Raw genomic sequence first — 26,438 nt, forward strand, 5'->3', positions numbered from 1 at the left:
AGGAAGAATTAGAGGCCCTGGCACACTCAAAGAAGTATGAGCTGGTTAGAATAATGGAGACTTGGTAGGACGATTCGCATAACTGTTTAGGAAGGACAGACAGGGGAGAAAAGGAGGAGTAGTTGGGCTCTATTTGAGGGAGCAGTATGATTACTCAGAGCTCCTGTATGAGGGAGGAGAAAATCCAGTTGAGTGTCTTTGGGTTAAGCTTAGAGGCAGAAGTAACAAAGGTGATGTTGTAGTCGGTGTCCACTATGGACCGCCAGATCAGGGACATGAGATAGATGAGGCTAAGTCAAGCTTCCAAATCACAAGCCCTGGTTTTCATGGGAGACTTTAACCATGCGGACATTTGTTGGGAGACCAATACATCAGCACACAGACAATCCAGGAAGTTTTTGGAGAATGTTGGGGATAACTTCTTGGTACAAGTGCTGAAGGAACTGACCAGGAGCCGTGCACAGCTTGACCTGCTGCTCACAAACAGGGAAGAAGTAGTGGGAGAAATAGAAGTGGAAGGAAATCTGCGCTGCAGTGACCATGAGAGCATAGACTTCATGATCTGGACAAAAGGAAGAAAGGTGAGCAGTAACATACAGACCCTTGATTTCAGAAGAGCAGACTTCGACTCACTGAGAGAGCAGATAAGCAGGTCCCTTGGGAAATGACGATGTAGGGGAAAAGAGTTCAATGGAACTGGCAGTATTTTAAAGCAGTCTTACTGAAGGCATAGGAACAAACCATCCTGCTGCATAGTAAGAAATGCAAACATGGTAGACAACTAGCTCGGCTTAACGGGGAAATCCTTAGTCAGCTTAAACTCAAAAAGGATGCATACAAGAAATGGAAACGTGGACAGCTGACTAAGAAGCAGTATAAACATACGGCTGGAGAATGCCAGGCAGTAATCAGGAGAATGAAAGCACAATTGGAACTGCAGCTAGCAAGGGATGTGAAGAGTACCAAGAAGGGTTTCTACAGGCATGTTAACAATAAATGGGTTATCAGAGAAGGTGTGGGGCCATTACTGGATGAGGGAGGTAACCTAGTGACAGATGATGCAGGAAAAGCTGAAGTACTCATTGCTTTTTTTGCCTCAGTCTTCATGGACAAAGTCAACTTCCACATGATGGTCCTAGACAATGCAGTATGGGAAGGTGGAGGGCAGCCATCTGTGGGGAAGGAACAAGTTCTGAGCTATCTAGAAAAACTAGATGTACACAAATCCATGGGTCTGGATTTAATGCACCCAAGGGTATTGAGGGAAATGACAGAGGTCATTGATGAACCTTTGGCCATTATCTTTGAAGACTCTTGGAGATTGGGAGAGATACCAGATGACTGGAAAAAGGCAAACATAGTGCCCATCTTTAAAAAAGGAAAGAAGGACAATCCAGGGACCTATAGACCCATAAGCCTTACTTCAATCCCTGGGAAAATAATAGAGGGAATCCTCAAGGAATCCATTTTGGAGCACTTGGAAGTGGGGAAAGTGATCAAAAGTACCCAACAAGGATTCACCAGGGACAAGTCCTGCCTGACCAATCTGATTAGTTTCTATGATGAGGTAACAGGCTCTGTGGACATGGGGAAGTCAGTGGATGTGATAAACCTTGACTTCAGCAAAGCTTTTGATACAGTCTTCCACAACATTCTTGTCCACAAGTTAAAGAAATATGGATTGGATCCCTGGACTATAAGATGGATAGAGAGCTAGCTTGATGGTGAGGCCCAACAGGTAATGGTGAATGGCTCAATATCTGGATGGTGGTCGGTTTCAAGCAGAGTTCCGCAAGGTTCGGTTCTGGGGCCGGTGTTATTCAACATCTTTATTAATGATCTGGATGAAGGACTGGCTTGCACCCTCAGCAAGTCTGCGGATGACACAAAATGAGGGGAGAGGTAGATACACTGGAGGGTAGAGAGAGAATCCAGAGTGACCTGGACAAATTGGAGGACTGGGCCAAAAGAAATCTGATGTGGTTCAACAAAGAGAAGTGTAGAGTCCTGCACCTGGGGCGAAAGAATCCCAAGCATTAGTATAAGCTGGGGAATGACTGGCTCAGCAGCAGTATGATGGAAAGTGACCTAGGGGTTATGGTGGATGAAAGGCTGGATATGAGTAAACAGTGTGCCCTTGTAGCCAAGAAGGCTAACATCATACTAGGGTGCATTAGGAGGAACATTTCGAGCAGATCTAGAGAAGTAATTATTCCTCTTTATTCGGCACTGGTGAGGCCACATCTGGAATATTGTGTCAGAGGGGTAGCCGTGTTAGTCTGGATCTGTAGCAACGAAGGGTCCTGTGGCACCTTATAGACTAACAGAAAAGTTTAAGCATGAGCTTTTGTGAGTTAACTCACTTCTTCAGATGCTGGTCACGAAAGCTCATGCTCTAAACTTTTCTGTTAGTCCATAAGGTGCCACAGGACCCTTCGTTGCATCTGGAATATTGTGTCCAGTTTTGGGCCCCCCCAGTATAAAAAGGATGTGGATTTGCTGGAGCAGGTTCAGCAGAGGGCAACAAAAATGATTAAGGGTCTGGAGCACAAGACCTATGAGGATAGGCTGAGGGATTTGAGCTTGTTTAATTTACAGAGGAGAAGACTTAGGGGTGATTTAATAGCAGCCTTCAACTTACTGAAGGTGAGCTCTAAAGAGGAGGGTGAGAAACTGTTCTCAGTGGTGTCAGATGGCAGAACAAGGAGTAATGGTCTGAAGTTGAAAACGGAGAGGTGTAGGTTAGATATTACGAAAAACTACTTCTCCAGGAGGGAGGTGAAGCATTGGAATGTGTTGCCTAGAGAGATGGTGGATTCTCCATCCCTCAAGGCTTTTAAGTCTCAGCATGACAAAGTCCTGGCTGGGATGACTTAGTGGGGGTTGGTCCTGCTTGAAGCAGGGGGTGGACTAGATGACCTTCTGAGGTCCCTTCCAGCATTATGATTCTGTGATTCTGTGAACCTGTACTACTCACTGAGAGCAGGTTATCTGGTTCTGGTTCATTTATGGTGTTTGGTTTTCTTTTGTTTGTTTTTTTGTAACTCACTCTTTTCCACTGCTTCCCTTGCAGTGCCCTGCTCACCCTCACCCCATCTGCCAGTTGCACCTCTTTAGCTTCTGAGAAGGCAGAGATGTGCAGGTGATGGTCAGGGGTCCTCAGGCGAGGGAGTAGAGAGAGCAAGCAGCCACCTTAGGAGGTGTGATGAGACATGAGTGGCAAATGGGGCAAAGGCCAAGTAGAAATGGAACTTGAGGCAGAGGTTATGGACTTCCGACACCCCAAATATGGGAGACACCCCTCCCCGTTCCAGGGATGAATGAGTGCCCAATTTTAGAGCCACGGCTTGTATATAGTACTGAAGGGGTAGCCGTGTTAGTCTGGATCTGTAACAGCAACGAAGCATCCTGTGGCACCTTATAGAACAACAGAAAAGTTTTGAGCATGAGCTTTCGTGAGCACAGATTCACTTCATCAGATGCACTTGTATATAGTTGTATATAGTGTATTTATATATACACTTGTATATAGTGAATTAAGTCAAGGGGAGTCCTTCTGCAGAATTAAGTACTAGGACCCTTATAAGAATTCACTTTCATATTTACATGAATGGTCAAAGTAAACAATGACAGATTCTGATCTCAGGTACAGTGATGTAAGTTTGTTAATACTGATGGATGTGCATCAGTGCAATTGCAAACAGAAGCAGGTCCTTAGGCTAAAACTGTGATAGCTAAAGCACTTTTTACAAATATTTCATATAGTATGTGGCCAGGGCACGGCTGTAGCTCACATAATTAATGACCCTTATCTGAACCTTTCACTAAAATTCCAGTTAATATAATTGAAGGGTTCATCATGTTTAATTTTGACAAAGACAGAGTTTAGCTTGAGAACCTCTCAACTATAAATTCTGACCCTTGATAGCTGGTCACTTTGGCCTTTTACACCTTGCAGAACTGTAGTGTATTCTGTGCAAAGAGTAGCTTTTACTGCTGCAAATCTGCATTCCCTATTAGCAATCTTCCACTTCCAGGGGAAGGAATTGAAAGGCGAGAATGTTGCTGAATATAAATAGGAATAAAGTGCATTATAATTACAAATCTGGCTATCCAATGTACAGCTCTAAACCCTGAAATGATAGGCTGACACAGTCATCCCAGCCTAGACACCAATTACAATTACATCTAAGTGAGGCCAGAGAGCTAGAGAGAGGAAGGGGCTGGATGAAAGCGGCACCTTCTCAGGGATTCATCTCCCAAACTTCCAAGGAATTTCATTCTGCAAATTATCGGTGGATCACCCAAGCTAAATAATTAATGTTTAAACAAGGTGCATGAGATTATTCCTGAGTGGTAGGGAGAGGAAGTTGGGAGGGAAGGATGGAGAAGAAAAAGAATAAATAGAGGAAGCCTGTTTTATCTGTCACTCAGAAAGAGAAGATATTTGCATTCTCACAAGAAAAGTGCCCGCTTCCTCCCTTAGGAGGCTGCACAAGGCATTTTTCTGATCACTGCTTGATGCTGCAGCTGTAAATAAGTCAATATATGGCGAGACAGGCTGGTCATGGTCCACAGTCCACATTAGAAACAAAGAAAACATCATCATTTACAAATAAGAATATGCTGAGAAATGTCAGAATATAAGACCACTGTTTTGATCTTACAAAGAGATTTTTTTTCCTGTTTCTAAACTCAGCTTGCACTGCAAAATCAATTTGTGAGCTCATTACATAAATCCATATTAAACTATTTAGTCTATATTTAACACTATAACATGGATAGTCAGGGTGAATTAAGTAGATTTTATTTCTATGTGGCAGAGAGCCAAAGCTTACCCTTCCTCTTTTAATCCTTTTCTCGGCTCTCAGATTTACACTGACCAAAGATCCTTTGCACATAAAAGGAGACAGGCAGATGTGCACATGCGCGCGCGCACACACACACACACACACACGCACACACAGAGTGAAAAGGAAAATCTCTGACAACCTTCTATCTTTGGAGCTTTAAGTGCTAATCAAATCAATATATAACAGTCCACTGGCTGATGCATCTTGTGGCTATTTTATGCTAATACTTCCCAGCTTGACCTGTTACGACAAAGCACATCACTTATGCAGTACAGTCCTCGGTCTTCAAAGAGCAAACACTCTGCAATTTTTACACCCTATATATGGGGCTCGTGGGCATTGGTTATGTCTGTGGAAGATAAAAAGGCTTTTCAAGCCCATCAAGCCATTCTGGAAGAAGAGGAAGCATGTTCATTTTGCAAGGCAGAACTTTGCCATCAATAGGGGCAAGGTGGGAAGGGGGCCTGTCTCTGTGCCCTCCCTCACAGCCATGTTGAGTGCTGGAGCAGCACTGCTGTGGTGCTTCAAAGTGGCCCAGAGCTCTGGCAGCTGCTGCTACTTTAGCAGTGGTGGTAGCTGGAGCTCCTGGACTCTTTGAAATGCTGAGCCCCAAGGCAGCTTCTGCCTTTCCTGCCTCTCCCCTGTCAGTGGGCCTGTTTTCAATTATATTTTAGTAATAATGCCCCATCAGAGGGCTCCCACAATAGGCCTTATTATGCCAAGGAGAGGAAGCTCTGTTCTTTGACTTACTCTCTGAATAGGAGTTGGAACCGTGAAGAAATCTGCCGCGTAAATACAGGCTGAACCTCTCTATTCCCGAACTCCTTTGACTGGCAACATCCGTAAGCTGGCATGATTTTAGTTAGTTGGAGGGGCATTTACCATGGGTGTGGCCAAATTTCCCATCATCCCACAAAGTTTATTTCCAGCCATCAGTCTTGGCTCTCATTGTTCTGTGCTGTTACTTAGCTGTCATTAAATCTCTTCTAAGAGCTCAGTAAGTAGTGGAAGCATTTGTAATGGTGCTAGACAGTACTGATCTCCTGTGGTACGGCAAACTCTCTCATTTGGCACTGGTCAGGCTGTGAGGTTGCCAGATTACAGAGGTTCAGCCTGTATTACTGATCTGTGATGGGCTTCCCTTATTAATCCATTTATATGGACCCTACCTGACCCAGCCACTGACTCTACCAGTTAGGTGAGGTGGATATTTAGTCTCACCACTGGACAACATGGCCCACGGTATCATCGCTAGGTGGTACTACCAAGCATGGTCACCAAAACCCTGCCTCCTAACACTCTGCATGTAAATTCAATCAACACTGTTAGTTCCCATTCTGCAGAATGGAGATCATAATCCTCCTTATCTCCAATGGGCATTGCGAAGTTGAAATCAAGTTAATGATTCTGAGGCAGACATATATCATAATGACTAGAAATATATTGATATTATGTACGTTACCTAACAGCCAGCATGCAGATGCATTTGATTTTATGCAGCATGTAGAGACTTTATTTGGATCAGGATGAAAAGTCTGTTTGTTCATAGCTCTGTTTAAATGAAATTTTATTATGTGTTCTAACCTAGTTAAGCAGCTAGTTGGAGCTTTTATTTCACACATGGGGATCTGCTTTCCCTGCTTTCACAAGATCTGCTTGCCTTCACTGGCATCTGTGCCATTCTCAGCCAAGATGATTATTGCAGCAGGGCTGACAAATATACTCTCACCAGTATACATGCAGGCCAATGAGAAGCAGGAGGACACTACAGACCTCTAGAATTCTCTCAAATACCCACATGGGAAAATTTTGGACCCTGGTCCCTGGTCTCATATCATAGTCACAGGATCGGTTTCCCTAATGGACAGATAGGCTAATTTGCAGAAGCTCTCTATTTCCTTTAATAGCTTGTTAATAGCTCTTCTAGTCCTGGTTGCAGAGTTACTTCACAGATTTTCCACACACCCTTTCTCTCCATCTCCATGGCATGGCTCCCACTGAATCTACCTTAAATTAACATACCAATAGAGCTGCCCCCGGCAAGGTATGAAGCTAGCCCAAGGATAATGGCCCTGAGTACTTTAAGCATTTACACCTCAAAGATTAATTAAAACTTCTGAAGCTAGATGGTTTCTTATAAACAGCTGTACCAATCAATAATATTTTATTTCATTTTATACCTGATAGGATGCAGCTCATGTCCAGCTGGTCATACGCTGTGAACAAATGCACCCCCAGCTCATGATCAAGCAACATCTAAATGTACTACTTGCGTGGCTGCATGCTCTCTTTCTCCAAATCCTTTAGCATCAGGGAGCAAAGCCAGCCAAAGAACATTACTGACAAAAAATGCCTAATGATCAGCTTGCTGTTTCCTCACAAACAAAACACGTGCAGATATGTCTAAGCCTTTCTTGCTTTTGAACAAACGGCAACTCAAAGGAAAGGCTTCCAGCTTTAAATCCTTCGTTCCCTGTTGTGAAGATGACAGGCTGGCTCACTAGTTATAAAAACATCCAATTCTCAGAAAGCTTACAGTGAATATTGTGATCTTATAACAATGGGGCTTAGTCCTGTAGCTCTCTCTAAGCCTCCATTAGAAACTAGTATGTTTAGGAGAAAGTAAAGGGTTAACTCTTGGTTTAGATTTCCTTGAGCTGACACATGACATGTAAAGTCAGGCCCCAGTACACATAGCTCATGCAAAATGCTGTGCTGAGCACATGGATCTAGCTTAGAAGAAGAGAAGTATTTTGCAAAATTTTGAGGAAGAGGGGGCTTCTGGAAGGAGGGTTTCCTTCTGGAAGCTCCCCACAGGCCACCCATCTACACATCTATTTTGGAGTCCGGAAGAGGTTCTTCTGGACTCTGAATCATGTGGCCATATGCTAATGAGAAGCAGTAAATTTACATCCATGCCTCATTAGCATCTTTCAAGCTGCTCATTACCATGCCCCTTCCAGAAGAAGAGGCATGTGTAGATTCAGCTAAAACATGTTCTGAGAGCACAAGAGAAGAGCCACTTGTGGAGGGGGGAAATGCTCTGAAAAGCAGCACGAATGAGAGGTGCTGTGGGCCATGGGGCAAGGTGGGAGGGGATCCTGGCTCTGCTCCCCAGAAGGGGCAGGGCTAATGGCAGAGGAGGTGGGGCCTATATTATTCAGCTTGCAGCACCATGGTATTGCCCCCCCCACCCCACTCCCCGCCCCGGTTCCCTCCAAGCCACACGCAGCTAGAGCTGTGCTGCTGCGGCAATTCAAAGACTCTTGGAGCCCCAGCTGCTGCCATGGAAAGGAGGAAGCAGCTGGAGCTCTGGTCTACTTTGAAAGCCAGGCCTGGGGGCAACTGCTCTCTTTATCCGCACCCAGTCAGTGGGCCTGCTGGAAAGAAATGGAGTCCATCTTTGGGTAATTCTTTAACCATACTTCTAAGCCTAAGGAAATACCCCTGGAGTTAAGGAATAATCTATCACTTCAGCAAATAAACTGACGGTAGAACACTAACTATGAAAAAAACAGTCTAGGAATTTCACATTAAGATTTCCATTTTAGAAGAAAAAATGTACACTTCATGCCTGAAAAAAAAGCCTCTTTAATTGCGTAATAATGTCAGACACAAGGTGGATGAATAAAATACATTACCTCATTCCCTTTGTCTCTTTAATATCTGGGACCAACTTGGCTACAACACAACCACCTGTCACAAATGGCATGCTAAGGCTATGTCTACACTAGAGAATTTTGTCAACAAATCTGGAATTTTGTAAAGAAAACCTGGGGAATGTCCCCATTCCCAAGGCATTCTGTCGAGAGTAAATCAACAGAGCGTGGCACTTCCATCAACAGAGTTCTGCCACTCAACCATGAGACAGAATGCTTCTGTCAACAGAGATCTGTTGACAGAAAGCCAGCCAGGATGTTCCAAGGGGCCTTTTGTTGACAGACAGGGCTTCCAGGACACCGGTCAGCTCTGCTCTGCTGTGTTTCCAGTTGGTCCTTTTGTCAATACAGTGGCCAGGCAATTCGGTCATTCTCTGTCAACAGAGTGGACCACTCTTTCAATCTGCTTTGCAGTCTGGCAGCAACCTGTTGACAGAAGTTTTGTTGGGAGATACCTTCTGGCAGAAATTTTTGTCAATAAATTGCTCTAGTGTAGACATAACCTAACAGAAACCAGAAACTCTGAGAAAACATCGATCCACTACAAAAATTTACTCATTGGTGGTTTCAAAAACATTACTTTCACTATGGGATTGCAAAAGCAAAATTAAAAGTGTTTAGTCTTTGCACACTTTCAAATATATTAATTTGTTTTTGTAAAGTATAACTTTACCTTAAAATAGCAAAGCTTTCAACTATTAGCATTTGTTCTGAGAAAACTGCAGTAGATTTCTTTCACTGAAGTAAGTGATGGAATATTTTAATCTTAACTCCAGGCTGATTAAATTACTTCACCAGGAGAGAGTAAAAATGATCTGGATAAAGCTCTGAAAGGTAAATTTGCTATGTACTTGCAAGCAGTTTAGAGCTCAGAGTTGTCCGCTATTAGCAACATGGTTTATATGTAACAGTATATCAAGATTTTTCTATCTAGATATCCCTGCCCATTTAATTTTCCAAATTAATTTATAGACATTGCTTATGAAACCTAGCCTCCATATATAATATTTAAACTATAATTGCCTTCAAAATAAAACACTCTACTTGGTAGTAGATTGCTATAACTGCATAGTACTTTTTGTTTAACCAAACACTATATTCCTTCCCAAGATTATCACTGAGATTTCACATTTTAATTGGTAGCCATGATTATTTTCCAGCCTGGATACAAATGTTGGGGAGCTCAGGTCCATATTTGAGGACTCAGGCTGGCACAAAGGCACACAAAATAGGTTTCAAAGTGTAATGTTAGACATGGGTATCCCAATCTACCCTATTGATCAGGGAACTTTGTGCAGGACAGGTAAAATATTAAATTTCCTCAAGGACTGTGATTGTCACAGAATCATAAAACACTAGAACTGAAAGGGACCCCAAGAGGTCATTGAGGCTGGTCCTGTCCCTTGCTCTCACAGTGAGACCATCCCTGATGGAAAGATGTCTATCCTGCTCTTGTGATTTCTTTAATCTCTCACCTCTCCAAAGCAGCCCAGTTTTCAAACTTCAGTATGTAAATTGGGGTGCCAAGTTAACAATTACTGTCTGTACCAACACACCTATTTTATGGGTCTTGGTTCCAGTTTGAATACCCTAACATATGCACCCTGGCTCAAAAATTGGGACCCAGTTGTGTCACTTCCTCTTTTCAAAACAGGTTAGCAGGGTAACAACAATCTACATGATGATTTTGCTGAAGCATATACTGGAATCTCTCAGAAAGTCAAAAGAATTTCAGCAGGGATGTGTACAGTCATTTGCTATATCAGGTTGTTTTATTTCTTCTCTTCTTGTCCTTTTTCTTTCAGCACCAAATACCCTGAAGAAACTAAATTTTCTGTTTATATTCAAACTACACTGATACATCTGGCCTTCCTTTAAGTACTTAATTATTTGATACTTGAACAAAAGATGCAATAACTATTACAACACCTTCCCTGCATACATCAATTCCTTTCGTTACGAGTAAATGTATATCACATGTATAATGATTACCTTTGTTTTTCACCTGTAATTCAATGTAAAACTAAAAAATTTACTGTGTAATATTTTTTTATACATATTATTTCATCCATGCAATCAGAAGTCTGCAGTTCACAGGATGAGAAGATAAAACAAGCCCATCAACCTTCTCATTGCAGATTACTTTTGAGAATTGCTGCATTCAGAGATGAGTGGAAACAGATGGATAACTGTTAGAGGCAGGTAGCAGTAAACATAAACAATTTGAACTCCCAAAACTTAACTGACATTATAAACTATTAAGGCTTAGCTAAAACTTGACTCAGCAACTTGTGGGATTTTTCTACAGTGTTAGATCACTATGTAATATGTTATATTACTGTAAGTGAGGACATAAAATGCAGAGTTTGTGCCAAACCTAAATGAGCAACTATTAGAGGAACAGTTCAGGGAAACATTTGCTTTGCACACAAAAATTCCTCCATGTGAAATGAGGATTCCAGGAGTATAAAAATCTGGTCGTCCACATAATGCTTGTTAACACCAACACACATTTCTTCTCTTTCAAGGTTAAATTAAATGAAAATAAAAAAACAACAGGGCCCTGAGTTTATAGCAAGAGTTCCCATATTAAATTATAATAATTACACTTAATTGTCTGCAAGTAAGTAATAGGAGACTAGGAAGCACAGTATTTTCCATATTCTTAGATAGCCAATTCAGTGCTATTACCATAACAAATTAAATTCTAACAGATCTTGAAGTGTTAGGACTAATTGTGCAATTATTAATTCCATCATATGATGCTTCTGAAGTTACTATGTAATGTCAATACACAGTAAAGGATATTGCAATTAGCAACACTTGAGAAAATGGGTAGTGAAATACCTCTTAGGTTTCCCATGACTATTATTTATGATGATGTATTATTTATCTAAAAATGGATTCTGTGGCTGGGTTTAAAAAAGAACTATCAATTTAATAGAAAGCATTATGTTTTTATAATAATTTTAAATTAAACTAATTGCATATAATTTAATAAATAATACTGTTCTTGCTAAGCTATAGGCAGTAGACATCTCTCCCCTAACAAAACCACACACATTGTTAAAGTAAAGGTTGTAAAATTATATTTTATTTTTATTGTTATTGGACCTTAGTATTTTCATCTGTGTTAGCGTCTAAATTTCCATTTTCAAAAGTTGTCCTAAGTGAATGAAGAGCCTCAGTCCTATCAACTTTAAATGAGGCTGAGATTACTAAGTGACTTAAGTACCTTTTGAAAAAGTTACCCTCAGGCCCACTTTCAGATGTGACTTAGGTTCCTGAATATATACAGGTTGAACCTCTATAGCTGGGCACTCTAGTTCAGAAACATCCATAATCCAGCATGATGTTAATTAGCTGGACAACAATTTATCATCAGTGTGGACAAATGTCCCACTGACCCATAAAGGTCATTTACAGCCGCAGTCCTGTCTCTCAGTTTTCTGTGCTGTAATTCAGTTGTAATTTACCCCTAAATGTCTTCTAAGAGCCCAGTAAGCAGTGGGAGTAGTGGTAATGCTGTTAGACAATATTGGCCTACTGTGATCTGACAAAATGGCTCATTTGGCATAGGTTAGGGCTGAAGGGTGCCCGAAGGGAGAGGTTCAGCCTGTATTTTTAAGGGCCCATTTCTGTTATATCTAAGCACCTCACAATGTTTAAACCCATCGAATGGAAGGATGTGCTAATATTGCCATTGTACAGATGGGAAATGGAGGCATAGCATAGTAATTTATCCATGGTAATAAAGGAAATCTATGTCACAGCAAGGAGTGGCACTGTCCTCATCATTGGACTTCTGTTCTCACTAAGACTCTTTTGAAAATGGCCTCTGGAAATTGTAACTTGGGATGGCCTGGTACATCCTGAAGTTGGCATGCTTCAGCCAGGCTCACTTCTTCTATCGGGCTTTTAGCCACAGTTATTTTAGGGTGCTCTCACTCTATCACAGGGTAACTTGAGCAGAAGTGTTGTAAACCAAAGAACATCCAGCTAATTTTCATTTTTGCATGGTTGCTTTAAATTCATAGTCATGATATTACAGTGAAGGCCACTGTAAAATGCATGAACAAAATTTATGTCATTATTCTTATTGCTGCTCACGTGGTATTTTAAATTTGAACAGCACATTATCTATGCCTACTAAACTAAAGATATTCAGTTCTCATGATGGGGCAAGAAGCCCTTCCTTATCCCATGTATGGTATCATACGATTGGCTATTTGCTTTATGTTGTGAGGGTGTTATTTTTTTATTTTATTTTTTTTGGCTTTCCTGATAGAGGCAGGATTACTAGCTTTATGATGACATAGCAAATTCTTAGCACATCTGTCATGAATTATCACATGCATTGAGAGAGATAGCCCTAGTTCCCACCTTCCAGAAGTAACCAGTGGCGATCGCAACAAACACCCATGCTGCTCTTCCAAATGTTTATATTTGGCATACAAGGAGAAAGTGCAGAGATAAAATACATCCTTTCACAGTCTGCAAGGCAACTTAGGAGAACTCTTCCCCAATTTTCACTCCAGACGTTAGGACATGACATGTAGGGCTGAATTACCACTTAGGTTTGTCATGGATGCCCTCCATCATGATTCAAATGAATTACATTGAAACCTGGCACACAGGATCACAACACACTCACTCACATTTGGACTGGATGTGCCGCTCTTGTGATTTGGATCACAAGGTCACAGGGGTTGGTCCCAATGCCCCTTTCCATGACAAAGGAGTGGCCAAACCTGCCATGAGAGGTGTTGCAACCCCATGCACCAGGTCACAACACCTAGCTGCCGCCATGGGATGAAAGTGGAACAGGTTTCCTCTCCACTTCCTTCTGAACAAGACCAAGGAAAGTGTATGTTTGCCTAGGGCTTCTTTGCAGCCTTGGTATCATGGTTTTTTGGCTTCAATAGAATCCATGGTAAAGCAAGTGAGGTGAGAGTTATAACTACAGAGTGAGGTGAGTTTGAGGTGAGAACTATTGCTACAGAGCCATAAGCTCTACTGATAAATATTCAACAAAAAGATCTCCACCAGGTATAAAAGTGACCAAAAATGAATAAAGGTCAATTAGAGGCTGACAATACGTGTGTACTTCATTTCCATGAATACATGAAAAGTCCAAGCACAACTGAATTTAACAGAATGATGACAGAGGTTTTGCCCCTACAACTAAATGCTAATACAAATAATTGTTGTATGACATCAGGGACAGAGAGATTACTGTGAAAGGTTTAATTCAACCAAAGCTCCTCTAGCAAAAGAAAGCAATTTTTGATGCCTTTATCTGAGCCTTATTATGAAAACAAGATGCAGGATTCTTGCATAGATCTTGTGCTCGTGAATGTTAAAGCTATTATCTGTCATATGGAAGTCTGAGTAGATGAGGAAATGTTCATCTGCAAAGGAAAAGATGTTAAAAAAAGCATATGCATAAATTGGAGCCAACTTAGAACAGAACCTATACAATTGTGTCTTGAAAACACTGTTATTAATCCAATACCCTTTTCAGGACACCCATAAAGATACAGTGCCATGTAAAGTAACATATGTGTACCCATTTTATGACATTCGCAGTGGTCAGGTACCAATCATCTGGAATCAGACCTTCTTTAGGTTTTAACTTGCCAAAATCTCTTTCCCATTTTCACTTACAGTATCTATTTCAGGGTATTCATAAGGCACAGAACAACATATACAATTTATTAGTCAGGAAGTGAACCCGGCCAAAAGCTTTCTTTGTATTCCTCAGTGCTCCATACTCTGTAACCTGAAAGTTTATAGTTATACCTACTGTACTCTGCCTTTTTCTTTTCCGTTGAGTGGACTGACAGACAATAACTGATTATTAAAATATTTCTGGTACAGTACACCCTCTTTGTCTAACATAACAAATAGTTCATTTACTTTACTGTTGTCTAGTTATTTTATATAACGGATGATTCCCTTGATCTTTTTTTTTCAAGTTAGCTACTTCTTACACTGCCTGGAGCTCCCAATGATAAATTATATTCTCGCACATCTGTGAAAAAAATGCATATCCTTAAGCTAAAGAGTTGGCTAGCAAGGAATCTATTAAAGAAACACAGCTGACAATTATCCATTTATGGGAGTTGATTATTTCAGGATTACATTTGCTAGTTTCTTTATCTGCCCTTGTACACTATGGAGAAAATAATACTCTCCAGCTACCTCCCTCCCCCTCCCCCAAGTGTTTGGAAGGATAAATTTGAGTAAAAGTATAGCTATCATTAAAAATAATGATTTGGAAGTTCTTTGTGTAGATAGAAAGTTTCAATTTCAGCTCAGACACAGGTCAATTCTGTTTCAAATTTTAGATTCACAAATGGTGATTTTTAAAGTTCTGCAAATAAATAACTCACTGTCAAGAACCTTTCTGTTAATCATACTGTTCTCTTTATAAAGTGTATGCTGCAGTGGGGGTTACTTTAGAAAACCTCCCAAGGCGTGCAGAAGATCCTACAGACTTCAGAAGTTTCACAGGGATGGCCATTTTGATAGGGAGCAGGAACAAAACAGGGTAGCCTTGGAGTGTAGGAGGAAGCTGAAAAACCCAGGGGAGCTGAACTGCAGAAAATGGTGGAGTTAAAGGCTTTGGAAACAAAGAGCTTTTTATTGATTTTTTTTAAGACATGCAAAGGGGAGTTTATAACAGGACAAATATTGCAGACTTCATTGTGGAACGAAGAGCAATCCCCCAAATACATAGGTCAAAGAAGATGAAAAGAATAATAGTTGTTAATGTGAAATCAAAAAAGAAACCTAATCCAAAATGCATCTTTTTCCACTGTATCCTTTAGCCTCAAACAGATTTTAACTTATTAAGTAATTCATGCATTATAAGACTATGTCTATAGTGTATTTCTATCTCATACAAGTTTATAATTTAACGTTCAATACATTGCATCTATGACTATAATCGGAGCTAAAAGCTAGAATCTCAGCTAATTTTCCCATGAGACTTACTTGCTCCCCAAAGTTCAACCAATATATATTTAAATAGCATTAAACTTTTTCTAAGTCCATTTGCAATTCTAGAAGTTCAGGTTATCATCTGTGTAAACCCACCACCCATTTAGCTTGCATTACTCATTTTGATTGCTTAGTCAACTCACCACACCACAGTACTGGCACTGAACATAATTGATGGGCCTGAATCAGATGTCATATTGATTGTATAGCTGATATTGATGATATTACTCTGGGAAACTAAGTGTTCCTGCTGTTTAGTCAAGTCAGAATCATGTGAAAAGATGCACATTCAGGTAATGACAACAAGATTTGGAATCGGAGCAGGATCACTGTAACTAGAGATAGAAAAGAAATTTAAGATCTTCTGATTTACCTCTACACCTGATGCTATAATGCATATCTTCAATAAACTATTCATCAGCTGTTGAATAGATGACATGCTAATTTTAAGTTCATAGACGGGCCAATAATATTTGCAATTATCTAAAATGCAAATATCATTGTTCTATGAATCTCACAGAGGATAAATAGTTCTGTATTTATTTCCTGAATAAGGTTATTTTGGAAAATAAAAAGATTACTAATTTATCTAGAGAGTATTTTGATAAGCCTGACCTGGTTCATCAGAGAAAGAAACCTCTGTTAGTTCTTCTATATGTCTTGGACTCTAGTCCCACAAAACTGATGGCTACAAAAAAGGGGACAGTAACTATTTATAAAAGACTACATTGAAACTTCATGAGGCTCTCATAAGTACTCGCCAATAGAGAATAGTGGATTTAACAAGTCTATGCCCTAGCAAAAAGCAGATTTTCATGGTTGCTAGGGGTAACCCTCAGTCTGAGGCCCGTGGACAGGCCAAAACTGAACAGCTGTGCAATGCAGAACACACACTGAGTGTGAAATATATGGTGACTGTACATTGACTAAATTTAAACAGAGAAGGCTATGTACTTCCCACCCTGGTTGGCCCCAGCATTTAATTTGTATTTATAGCTGGCTTTTCTGCCATCTGTGCATGCTGGCCTTCTCAACATCTCAGAGGAATTGGAGTGGCATTGTTTGAGGATCTGATTAAAAAGCCAGGAAAAAGTAATCCATCATTTATAAAGGGAAATGGAGACAGGTACAATGGTATCCTGTAGCTCTTTAGGATTTCGTCTTCCATTTTCTTTTACTTTCATTCTAAACCAATGCCAAGCATAATAAACACTGACCAAAAGAGAGAATTTACTGACAGCATTTGAACATCTAGGTGGAAAAAGTAATGCATTATCCCTTTTCCTTTACACTGGTCCAATTGAGAAATTAAACTCCATTACAGTGGAGGATGGCCTCATTTCTCTGGGGTTCCACCTGTCCAATTATATTCCAGGAGTCTGAGTAAAATGCAAGATTTGGTTTCAAATAAAACAACTTCTTTGCCCCATAAAAGCTGCATTTCCCCTCCAGTATGAGTTATAATAGGGATGAAGTTGTTCTTATTGCTCTTTTAGTCATTATATTGCTCTGATCCTAGCTGCCTATGTGAAACATCAGTGGTGTTTGCTATGAATAGTTACTGTGCCAAGGTCTTTTCTTTAAACACCTTTTTTCTAGTCATGTTTCTCCCAAAGGAAAGGTAACAGCTTTTCTAGCCATGGTGTCATTACACAGAGGGAGAGAAATACCATGCAGATACAGTGCGCCAAGTTCATAAAGGCACAATAGAAAGTGAGGGGCCATACAGAGAGCACAAGCATAACTTGATTGTGCTGTGCACCCATCCAGACTATTAACAGCCATGTGTAAGACCGAAAAGGAGAGCTGCACAGTGAAGCATACTATTAATACAATAAGGATGAAAATCATGTCTCTGTCTGGGTTCCCATTAAGCAATACCATTGCTTACATGGATCCCCTGCTAGCAGGCCTAGTGTACCACTAGGGGCTTAGTGCAAGAGCCAGGGGATGTGGGCTGGGAAGGGGTCTGTGGCCTCCCTAGATGCTATTGGCATTGTGTTCCAGATATGGAGATCAGAAAAACAATGAGTGGATGAAGGAGGGATTGGTTAGCAAAGGAGAGGGAGATGGATGGGTGTGAGACAAACTGTTAAGAGGCATAAAATTTGAGCTCAGGCAGTCAATCATTCACTCTGTATTCAGGAAAAACATAAAGAAGGAACATTGCCCCTGTTCCCTTTTCTGCTTATCAGGCATAGTTGTTCATAAGGACTTACTATGCCAGGGACTTGAGACTCACAACTACTTGGTGAAGAGCACTGCACTGAGCTGTTAATCTTTGTTGTGCCCTGATGGAGCTGCCACTTGCATTTGCATCACAGTGCAACTACCTGGCATACTACTGCCCCCAGGACACAGGCCTGCAATATCAAAGCCTTTCTGGCAATCAATGGCCCCTTTCGTGTTATAGTTTTACTACAGCGTTCCACATTATTGGTCTAACACAGTGCTCGTGCCACATTTCAGCACTCATAATTTCACAGCATACCCAATATATATAACTCAGTTGCCTTCCCCGCCCCCAGAGCCAGGCAACCCCTTCTAACACACTATAGTGGGCAGACAGTTTACTGAAGAGTTAATGGCTAATTGCTAGAGAACACCGTTTTTTCAAATGATGGCAGAGGTTAAATTAGACATTATGATTTTAAAAAGATTCTGTGTGTGCACTTTTCAAAGCAAATTCTATAGCATGTGTTAGGAACCAGGCCAAACAAAATGCTCAGAATGATCCCTCGCAGTTTTAAAGCCCATCAACAATTGTGAACTACCAACTTTCTGCTTTTCCCAGTCCATGCCAGAGTGTAAAGGAAGTATGGCTGCATCTACTCTACAAATTAGGATTGTGATTCTTCCAGGCTCATGAAAGCATAACTGTGCTAGCTCTCATGAATCCATCATGCTAAAAAGGGTAGCATAGCCGTGTCAGCCTAGGCAGTCACCCCTACTATGTTCTCATGAGCATTCTGGTGGGTTTATACTGGGTGCCTCTAGTCCATGACACTGCTCATGACTGCTTCTACTCCTGCAGCTATGCAATTATTTTAGCACACTAACTCAATGCGAGCTAATGTAAGTACTTCTGTGTGGACTGGGAATCACACCCCTAGCTTCAAGTGTAAATGTAGCCTACCTTTCTGAATATTCTTTTTTTTTAATTTTTCTCTGGCTTATAGCTTAATTAACAAATACAACATGAATCAAGTCAACTGTTATCACATAGAATGCAGAAAGCATGTTAAAGGCATTTATATGTATTTGCCTGATTTAGTTTAAAATTAATAAACAATTTTATGTGTTTATAGTTTAATGTCCCATAAAGAAACAAACCCCTCCAGTTTTGGCATAAGAAAGGACCCTATATAACACCCATGAAACTATCCGTTTCAGTGCCACCAAAACCACACTTTTGCTCCCTTGTTGTATAAGAGACACCAGCCTTTCAGTCAGGACTCTTTACTACCCCTGCCATCACAGAGCTACATTTTACCCACCTCTTCCCCTATGACAAATATTCTGAGGGTTCCCTGTAGAGCCTTTACAGTATTTTATTCTCCATTGCATATGGGCTTTTACCTCCTGCCCTTCCCGCACAGCCCTTCATAATCCCCAGCCTCTTCTCATATGTCAGCAGGATGAACCCAGCAGTTGAAAGGGAAGACACCATCTTTGATTTTTCATGCAGAGTTTCTGACCTCTGGTGTCACTTCTGGGGGGCAACCGGCATCTGTAATAGTCTCAGTTACAGAGTCTCAAAGTTACACCACGATAGACCTGCATCTTCCCTAATGCTAAGAAGGAACATAAGCCTTAGAATTTAAACTAAGAAGACATGCAGCAAATATTTTAACATGACTGAGAATAAAGGTGTGTGTGTACAGGGGTAGGAGAAGGGAATAGTAGATGCCAAACTAGGATTTATGCTAATTGCTTTAATTACTGGTATGATTCTCTGTGTCCTTTGTATCTTACCCAGCTCAGGGATGATTAGCTGTGCACTCATCTGTGCATTCCCAGCGTCATTTTCAGCTACACACTGGTAAAAGCCTTCATCTGACTTTACGAGGCCCAGTATCCGCAAGTTGCTGCCACCCTAGAGAGACAAAGAAGGAGGGAGTGGGGAGGAGGAGGAATAATTGGACAAAATTGTCAAATTGAATGTCACTTATTAAGGAGCTTCAATAATATTTTGTTTGTGAAACAAGAGCAGAGAGCATTAAGGAATTAAGGAAATTTCAGCCTCCACTCATATTGTCTTTGTCTCCAGTGGATTGTAATAAATGACACATTCATCAGGAATTATCTGATTCCTTTTCTTCTCTTTGCACCACTCTGTTACAAGCATGGTGCCTGTGCTGTAAGGGTGAAATTCATACTGGTACAGAGGAGGGCCAGCCCAACAGCCCATATGACACACAAAAACCCCATATTAAAATATAGAGTGGGACTTAAATGATGCCTAGAGCTTTGCATAGGCTGTTTGCAGCAGGAGAGATGTGAAAGAACTTCCAACTTTTTGTACCCATGATATGAACAGTATTCTAAAGGTCAGATTCAACAGCAATATATGATACCCAAAGACCTGCAGCAAGAGAAGTGTCATTCAACGTTTGCTCCTAATGGGAAGGATTTCAGTTTTAGCTGCTAGCACAAGCAGATGTAAGTGATGTGGTAAATGTTGGCTGCTAAAGGATAATTCTTTGCATAAGAAAATACTGCAAGAGCAATTACTTTGCTGAAAATGGGAAATAAAAATTGAAAGGAAATTTCCTCTCCCATTACAATAATAATAAAGAAACTTTCCATTCCTTGGCAAATAAAATTAATACTGTCTGATCCTACTCATAACAAATAGTGATGTTGCATAAAATAGCATGAATGTGTGATTCATTATACATGGATACATCCTCTCCACAACAAAAATTATGGTGAAATACAGTCTATATTTATTAGAATCTGTTTAATTTACTTGAATGTAGTCCATTTTCCTTGTGGATGTTGAACATAACTGTAGCTGAGATGTCAACAAGGTCTGATGTCTTCCCTTGCATCTGTTGGTGGCTGTGGGACAGAATTGCCAGATCATCAGTGAAGTCCAGATCATCCAGCTTGGTCCACAGTGTCCACTGGATCCCATTTCTTTCCTCTGGTGTTGTCATCTTCATGACCCAGTTTATCACCAGGAGAAAGTGGGATGGCAATAACAATCAGCTTTGTCAGACTTTGGTCTTCATTTCAAAGCTGCTTGTAAACTGCCCCCTCCATAGTAAACTTTGTATATCTTTCCTTCATAACAGTTGTTAATGAGGCTAACTAAATTGGTTGGTGTGTCATAATACTGGAGCAGTTGCCAAAGGGTTTCCCTGTGCATGCTGTCAAAGGCTTGAACATCCACAAGGGAAAAAATTAAGATCCTGAAAATCAACATCAGTAGCACAGAGCTAGTCATACTTGGTGGCAGGGTGCTGGAAGAAGTTGAGAACTTCACATTCCTGGTCAGTGTCATTGATAAAGCAGGGGGACACCGATGTTAATGTGACAGCTGGGATTGGGAAAGCAAGAACAGCTTTTCTTTTCATGAAAAATATCTGGAATTCTAAGAAGATCAGAACTCACTCTGAGATCAGGTTATTCCGTTCCAATGTCAAATCAGTCCTAGTGTATGTAGCAGAAACCTGGAGAATAACAAAGAGGACTGTCCAAAAAAATCGAGACGTGTATCAGTAACCACTTCTGTAAAATTTTCCAGATCTAAAGGCCATCCCCTATTAAAAACCAAGACCTGTGGCAACTAACTCACCAACTTCCTATTGAAGAAGAAATCAGGAAGAGAAGATGGTGATGGATGGACATACCCTTATAGAACCAACCATCAACATTACAAGGCAAGCCTTAAGTTGTAACCCACAAGAAAAGAGAAAAAGAGAGCATCCAAGAAACACCTGGTGTAGAGACCTGAAGGTAGATGCTAAAAAGACAGCATACACCTGGTCAGAACCGGAAAAGACTGCACAGTACAGGGGACACTGGCAAATGGTTGTCAATGGCCTATGCGCCAAGATGGAGGGGCAGAAGAGGCTTATTAAGACTACTACTACTACTACTACTAGCCCATTTTTCTGATTAGAATGTGCATTCACTAGGAAATGGGCACTAAATGCTGCATTCTGATCTATATGAATGAGACAAATGCCAACCTTCTTATACCAAAGCCAACAAAAAGAAAAATATTATCTCATGACCTGTGGATATTTTTATCATTCTGCAAAACTGAGAGATGTATTAAGGATGGGATTTGCTGAAGCACCCTGCAAGAGTCCAACTCTGCTTCCATTGAAATCAGTTACAAAAGTTGCCTTGACTTTCATGAGATTAGTTAGGCCAAAGCTTTTGAAAATTGCACCATTGATGTTTAACTTTCAGTGCATCATATAAAATGCCATTTGTGTAATAAAAGATGGGAATGTCACATGGTAGCACGCTACCAATTATGTGTGATGGTGAAAAAATGTGTAACTGTGGTGCAAATGCTTCCATTGGAAGAAGTTGATGGATCATCACTGAAAGATCAAGTTCTCAGAATATGTTTGAAAACTGATTTGAAAGCAATGCAAAGAGGGGATTCCAGCTTAAAATCATACCTCTGGCAGAAATATCCATTCCATTTGTAACTCCTTTGATTTTAAAGGAAATTACACAGGGAAAGAAAATGCTGAAGCTGCAAGATTTGCACAGTTCTGAGAAGTCAAGATGACGTTTGTTAGCTCCCTTTAAAAATCTCTACTTCTCTTGTTTATGAACAAACAAAAATGTGTACAATAGTAGTGTATCCTAGAACAGAGGATTTAGAATACTAAGCCCTTCCCTCCTTTGTCCTAGTCTATCTCCAGTGTTGCCATTTCTTTTCCCTAACTAAAAAGACATTTCCATCTTTGCTCATGCCAATGTGAGAAGTACTGCCAGTCTCCATTGTAACCATTGATCTGTTACCTTCAAATATAAATATATTCATTTTTAAAAGAAAAACTAAGAATCTGTGTAGTTAATGAAAAGTGTAGTGGATGATTGACCAGTTATGTATTCTTCATCCAATTTAGTTCCTTCCCTTCGGTTGTCATCCCATACTAACTTACATCTGAAAGTGTAATTTCTCTGGACCATGGATTCATCAGTTTTTGTGTGTGGTAAAGCATCATATGTGATGGTGAAAGCATTAATAATTGGCAATGATAAATAAATAAATAACCAACCAGTCAGCCAACCAATCAAATAAATAAACTGAAAAGGAGACGTGATGCTATGCTTGATGCTCTGTGCTTGAGGAGATCCCAAACAAGAATCTAAACCTCCATTGAAAGAGTCAGCCCTGATCCAGATCCCCATGAAATCATTGGGAAGCCAACAGTGAGCACTCTCATGGTTTATCCCCTTTGTCCATCAGGAGGCAGGAGAGATTAGGTCTCCTTTGCTTTGATGTTTCTTACTTTTGCTAAATTAGTTAAAACACTGGTTATGAGGAAAAAAAGAACAAATTAAAATAATTGCATGTTGTAAATTAATCAAGTAGTGAATCTGTAATGGAAAAGGTCAGATAATTACCACTATCTGAAAATAATCACTAGGAATGACCACTTCTCCATTCTTGATCCAATCCACGGTAGGTACAGGTTTACCAGAGACAGCACATTCAAACTCAATGTCCATACTCTCATAGGCATAGAGGTTTGAAGGATGGTTTAAAAACCATGGAGGAACTGCAAGGAGAGAGAGAAAACCAAAACAAGGAGTAAGTGGAGGTGATTGTACATTTAGCACTAGGCCTGAAAATATGAGATAGACATGCAAAACATATCTGCAAATCAAATTATTTCCCCAAACCCTCAAGTTTTATTAAAAAAGCAAATATTAAAGAAAATATTTATTTTAGTGAATATAGTTTAATAGTCATATGATTTTTGCAAAAAGAATAGCTTAAAAACCCAGTAAGGAGAGCAAATAATAAATAAGCACCTTTAGTAACCAAGGACCTGATCCAGAGCTCAATGGACAAGGTGACAAAAGCATGCACCAACATGACATACAAAGTGATATGTACATAGCTAACTTTTAGACACGTATACCACCCATGCAGCATGAAGTATTTTTAGGGTTGAGATTCATATGACCAAGCAGAACCTGTGACTCGCCTTACAAAATATGGGGATTTAACTAATAAGAGTGAATGTTTTCTATGATGACAGAAAGAAGAAACAACGTGGATTATCTCTGCTAAGGACAAATTCTTATTAAGATAGTAATTATCTGTTGCCTTGTATTACTGTAATGTATTCTCACTTTTGCAGTATGGTATACAATATGCTAATTTAATTTAATTTCATCATTACCATAATACTGGTATGATGGAGATTTGCAATTTGAAGAAATCCGCTAATAACATCAAATTTCTAATGAGCTCCCTGTCACAGAAGGAAAAAAAAAAACAATTCACATACAGTTCATCAGCTTTCACAGGGGAACAATGTTCACTATTTTGAATATTCATAGTTGCTAGGAAGCCAGATGAGATTCATTCCTAGGTAGCATCCAGGACTTTTAATTTAAACAGAAAATGCAATTGTATTTCTCAAGCAACCATTTCAGTGTCTGATTTATTATCTAAATCCATTAAAAGAGGGGGAAAATAATTGACATGAAAGGACTGTTATGATTGAAAGTCAAAAATTTAAAAGATAGGACAGAACAGAATTAATGTTGCTTTTGCAACCTTAATTTCACTCTTTGTGCTTATATATCATGATTCTCTCTTTAATTAAATGACCATAGGTCCCTGCTTCTTTTAGTGAAAAGAATGGGGATGACTCACTTCATTAGCTATTATTCAAGATTTCGTTTTTTCTCATCGCTCAATACATGGCCTTATACCTAGTTATTATATTTTTGATATTCACAATTTAATCAAGACAAGCCACAGTGTTATTTTCAATGATGTTCCAGGCATAAAAAGTCTCAGGAAATTGAGTCATTCTGCAAATCTCAACAATTTGTGTTATAGCTTGTGATTACCCATCTTGACATAGTGGACTCTGTAAAACACCATCAAAATTCCACTGTGGTCTTGTTTGCTGCATACTATTTAAACTCTCTTCTCCAGACAGAATTACAAATTTCCTCATGGACTTTTCTATGGCACTCACCACTTTAGTTTGAGTGTTTCAAATTAAATAATTTCCATATTCCTATGAGGTGAGGGTCGAGTATCCTCTTTTCACAGGTGTATAGCTGCGGTATCCAGAAATTAAAGGTCAAAAACATCCAATCGTTTTGGTTGGGTGCACCTAAGATCCATTTTTTTTCAGAGTACACTGCATAATATAGTACTTAACATGTTTAAAACTCAACTCTCACTGGCTACGTCTACACGTGCCCCAAACTTCGAAATGGCCATGCAAATGGCCATTTCGAAGTTTACTAATGAAGCACTGAAATGCATATTCAGCGCTTCATTAGCATGCGGGCGGCAGAGACGCTTCGAAATTGACGCGCGTTGCCGCTGCACAGCACGTCCAGATGGGGCTCCTTTTCGAAAGGGCCCCGCCTACTTTGAAGTCCCCTTATTCCCATGAGCTCACGGGAATAAGGGGACTTCGAAGTAGGTGGCGTGCTTTCGAAAAGGAGCCCCGTCTGGACGTGCCGCACAGCGGCAAGGAGCATCAATTTCGAAGCGCGGCTGCCGCCCACATGCTAATGAAGCGCTGAATATGCATTTCAGCGCTTCATTAGTAAACTTCGAAATGGACATTTGCATGGCCATTTTGAAGTTTGGGGCACGTGTAGACACAGCCACTGACATCTATCTCAGTTGTGAGTGCTCAGCATGCCAACAAATTAAGTACTCAGTGTGCCAACAACTTAACCCTCAGGGTATCAAGTTGGCCACCCAGAAAATGAAGAGATGTGCCCACCTGTGAAAAGTTGTGCTTAAGAGACTTTTCCAAAATCACATAGAAAATCTGTGGGAGGCAGAGATATAATCCAATTCTCCAGAGTGACATTTAATTGCCTTAATCTTGAGGCCATCCTTGCACTTCCTGCAGTTTCCTGCTTCACTCACTACATATCTTCAAGTTGTGCAACAAAAAAAGTAACTTTGTGACTCAGGAATAATATGTTGCATACCAGAATGTGAGAGGATTATTATCTAGGAGTTATAGACTCTTCTATCCAAGCCCCTTGTAATCCTCAGATTAAATGATGCCAACAGCTACCCTGGGCATGTGCAAGGTGTGGAGATGCCCAGCTCCTTGTTCAGTAGTGGGTGGAGCCTTGGATGTGGCCAAGGACAGCCAGCCCTGAGCATCACTTGATGCAACGCACTAGGCCATACCCCAGGGCTCAGAAGCCACGTGAAGTGGTAAAGAGATGCTCCCTTGGTATTTTAATGGGGCCTGAAGCTTCTGGCCCCTGCTGCTGCTAATGTGGCCAAGTCCCAGGGCTCTGGGCCCATTTGAAATGTCGAGCCCTTATGCAGTTGCGTCCCTTACCCGTCTTCTTCCCTCACATCAGTGGATCTGCTCAGAATCGTTCAATGCCAGGTTCACCATTCTAGAAGAGCAAATCTCACAATATTTAACATGGCATTTTGATATAATTTATTCACAGATACTGCCATGAAGGCATTAGATGAAAGCCGAAGTGACACACTAGTCATCTGTAAGCATTGTGAGATATATTTAAAGATGGTGTGTAAAAAGTTGTGCATATCAAATAAAATATATATTTTAAACCATGTAATGAGGCAAAAGGTGATAAACAGACTTTTTGCCAGACAAAATCATCTCTATTTATAAACCCCTATTTTAATGTAAATTGAGCATTGTAAGCCAAGCACAATGGGAGCCCTATTTGCATTCTGAGTCAT

The 26,438-nt window shown here is 40.3% G+C and overlaps 1 protein-coding gene across 1 annotated transcript in view; it reads right to left on the bottom strand.

The window, feature by feature from the left end:
- Window positions 1-26,438, bottom strand: part of DCC (DCC netrin 1 receptor) — a 588,079-nt gene that overhangs the window by 345,996 nt on the left and 215,645 nt on the right. Inside the window, 2 exon segments of the mRNA XM_074995966.1 lie at window positions 19,493-19,613; window positions 23,120-23,274. Of these exon segments, the coding sequence (XP_074852067.1) occupies window positions 19,493-19,613; window positions 23,120-23,274 (276 nt within the window).

Source organism: Carettochelys insculpta, chromosome 5, assembly GCF_033958435.1.
Source record: "Carettochelys insculpta isolate YL-2023 chromosome 5, ASM3395843v1, whole genome shotgun sequence".
NCBI classification, from domain to species: Eukaryota; Metazoa; Chordata; order Testudines; family Carettochelyidae; genus Carettochelys; species Carettochelys insculpta.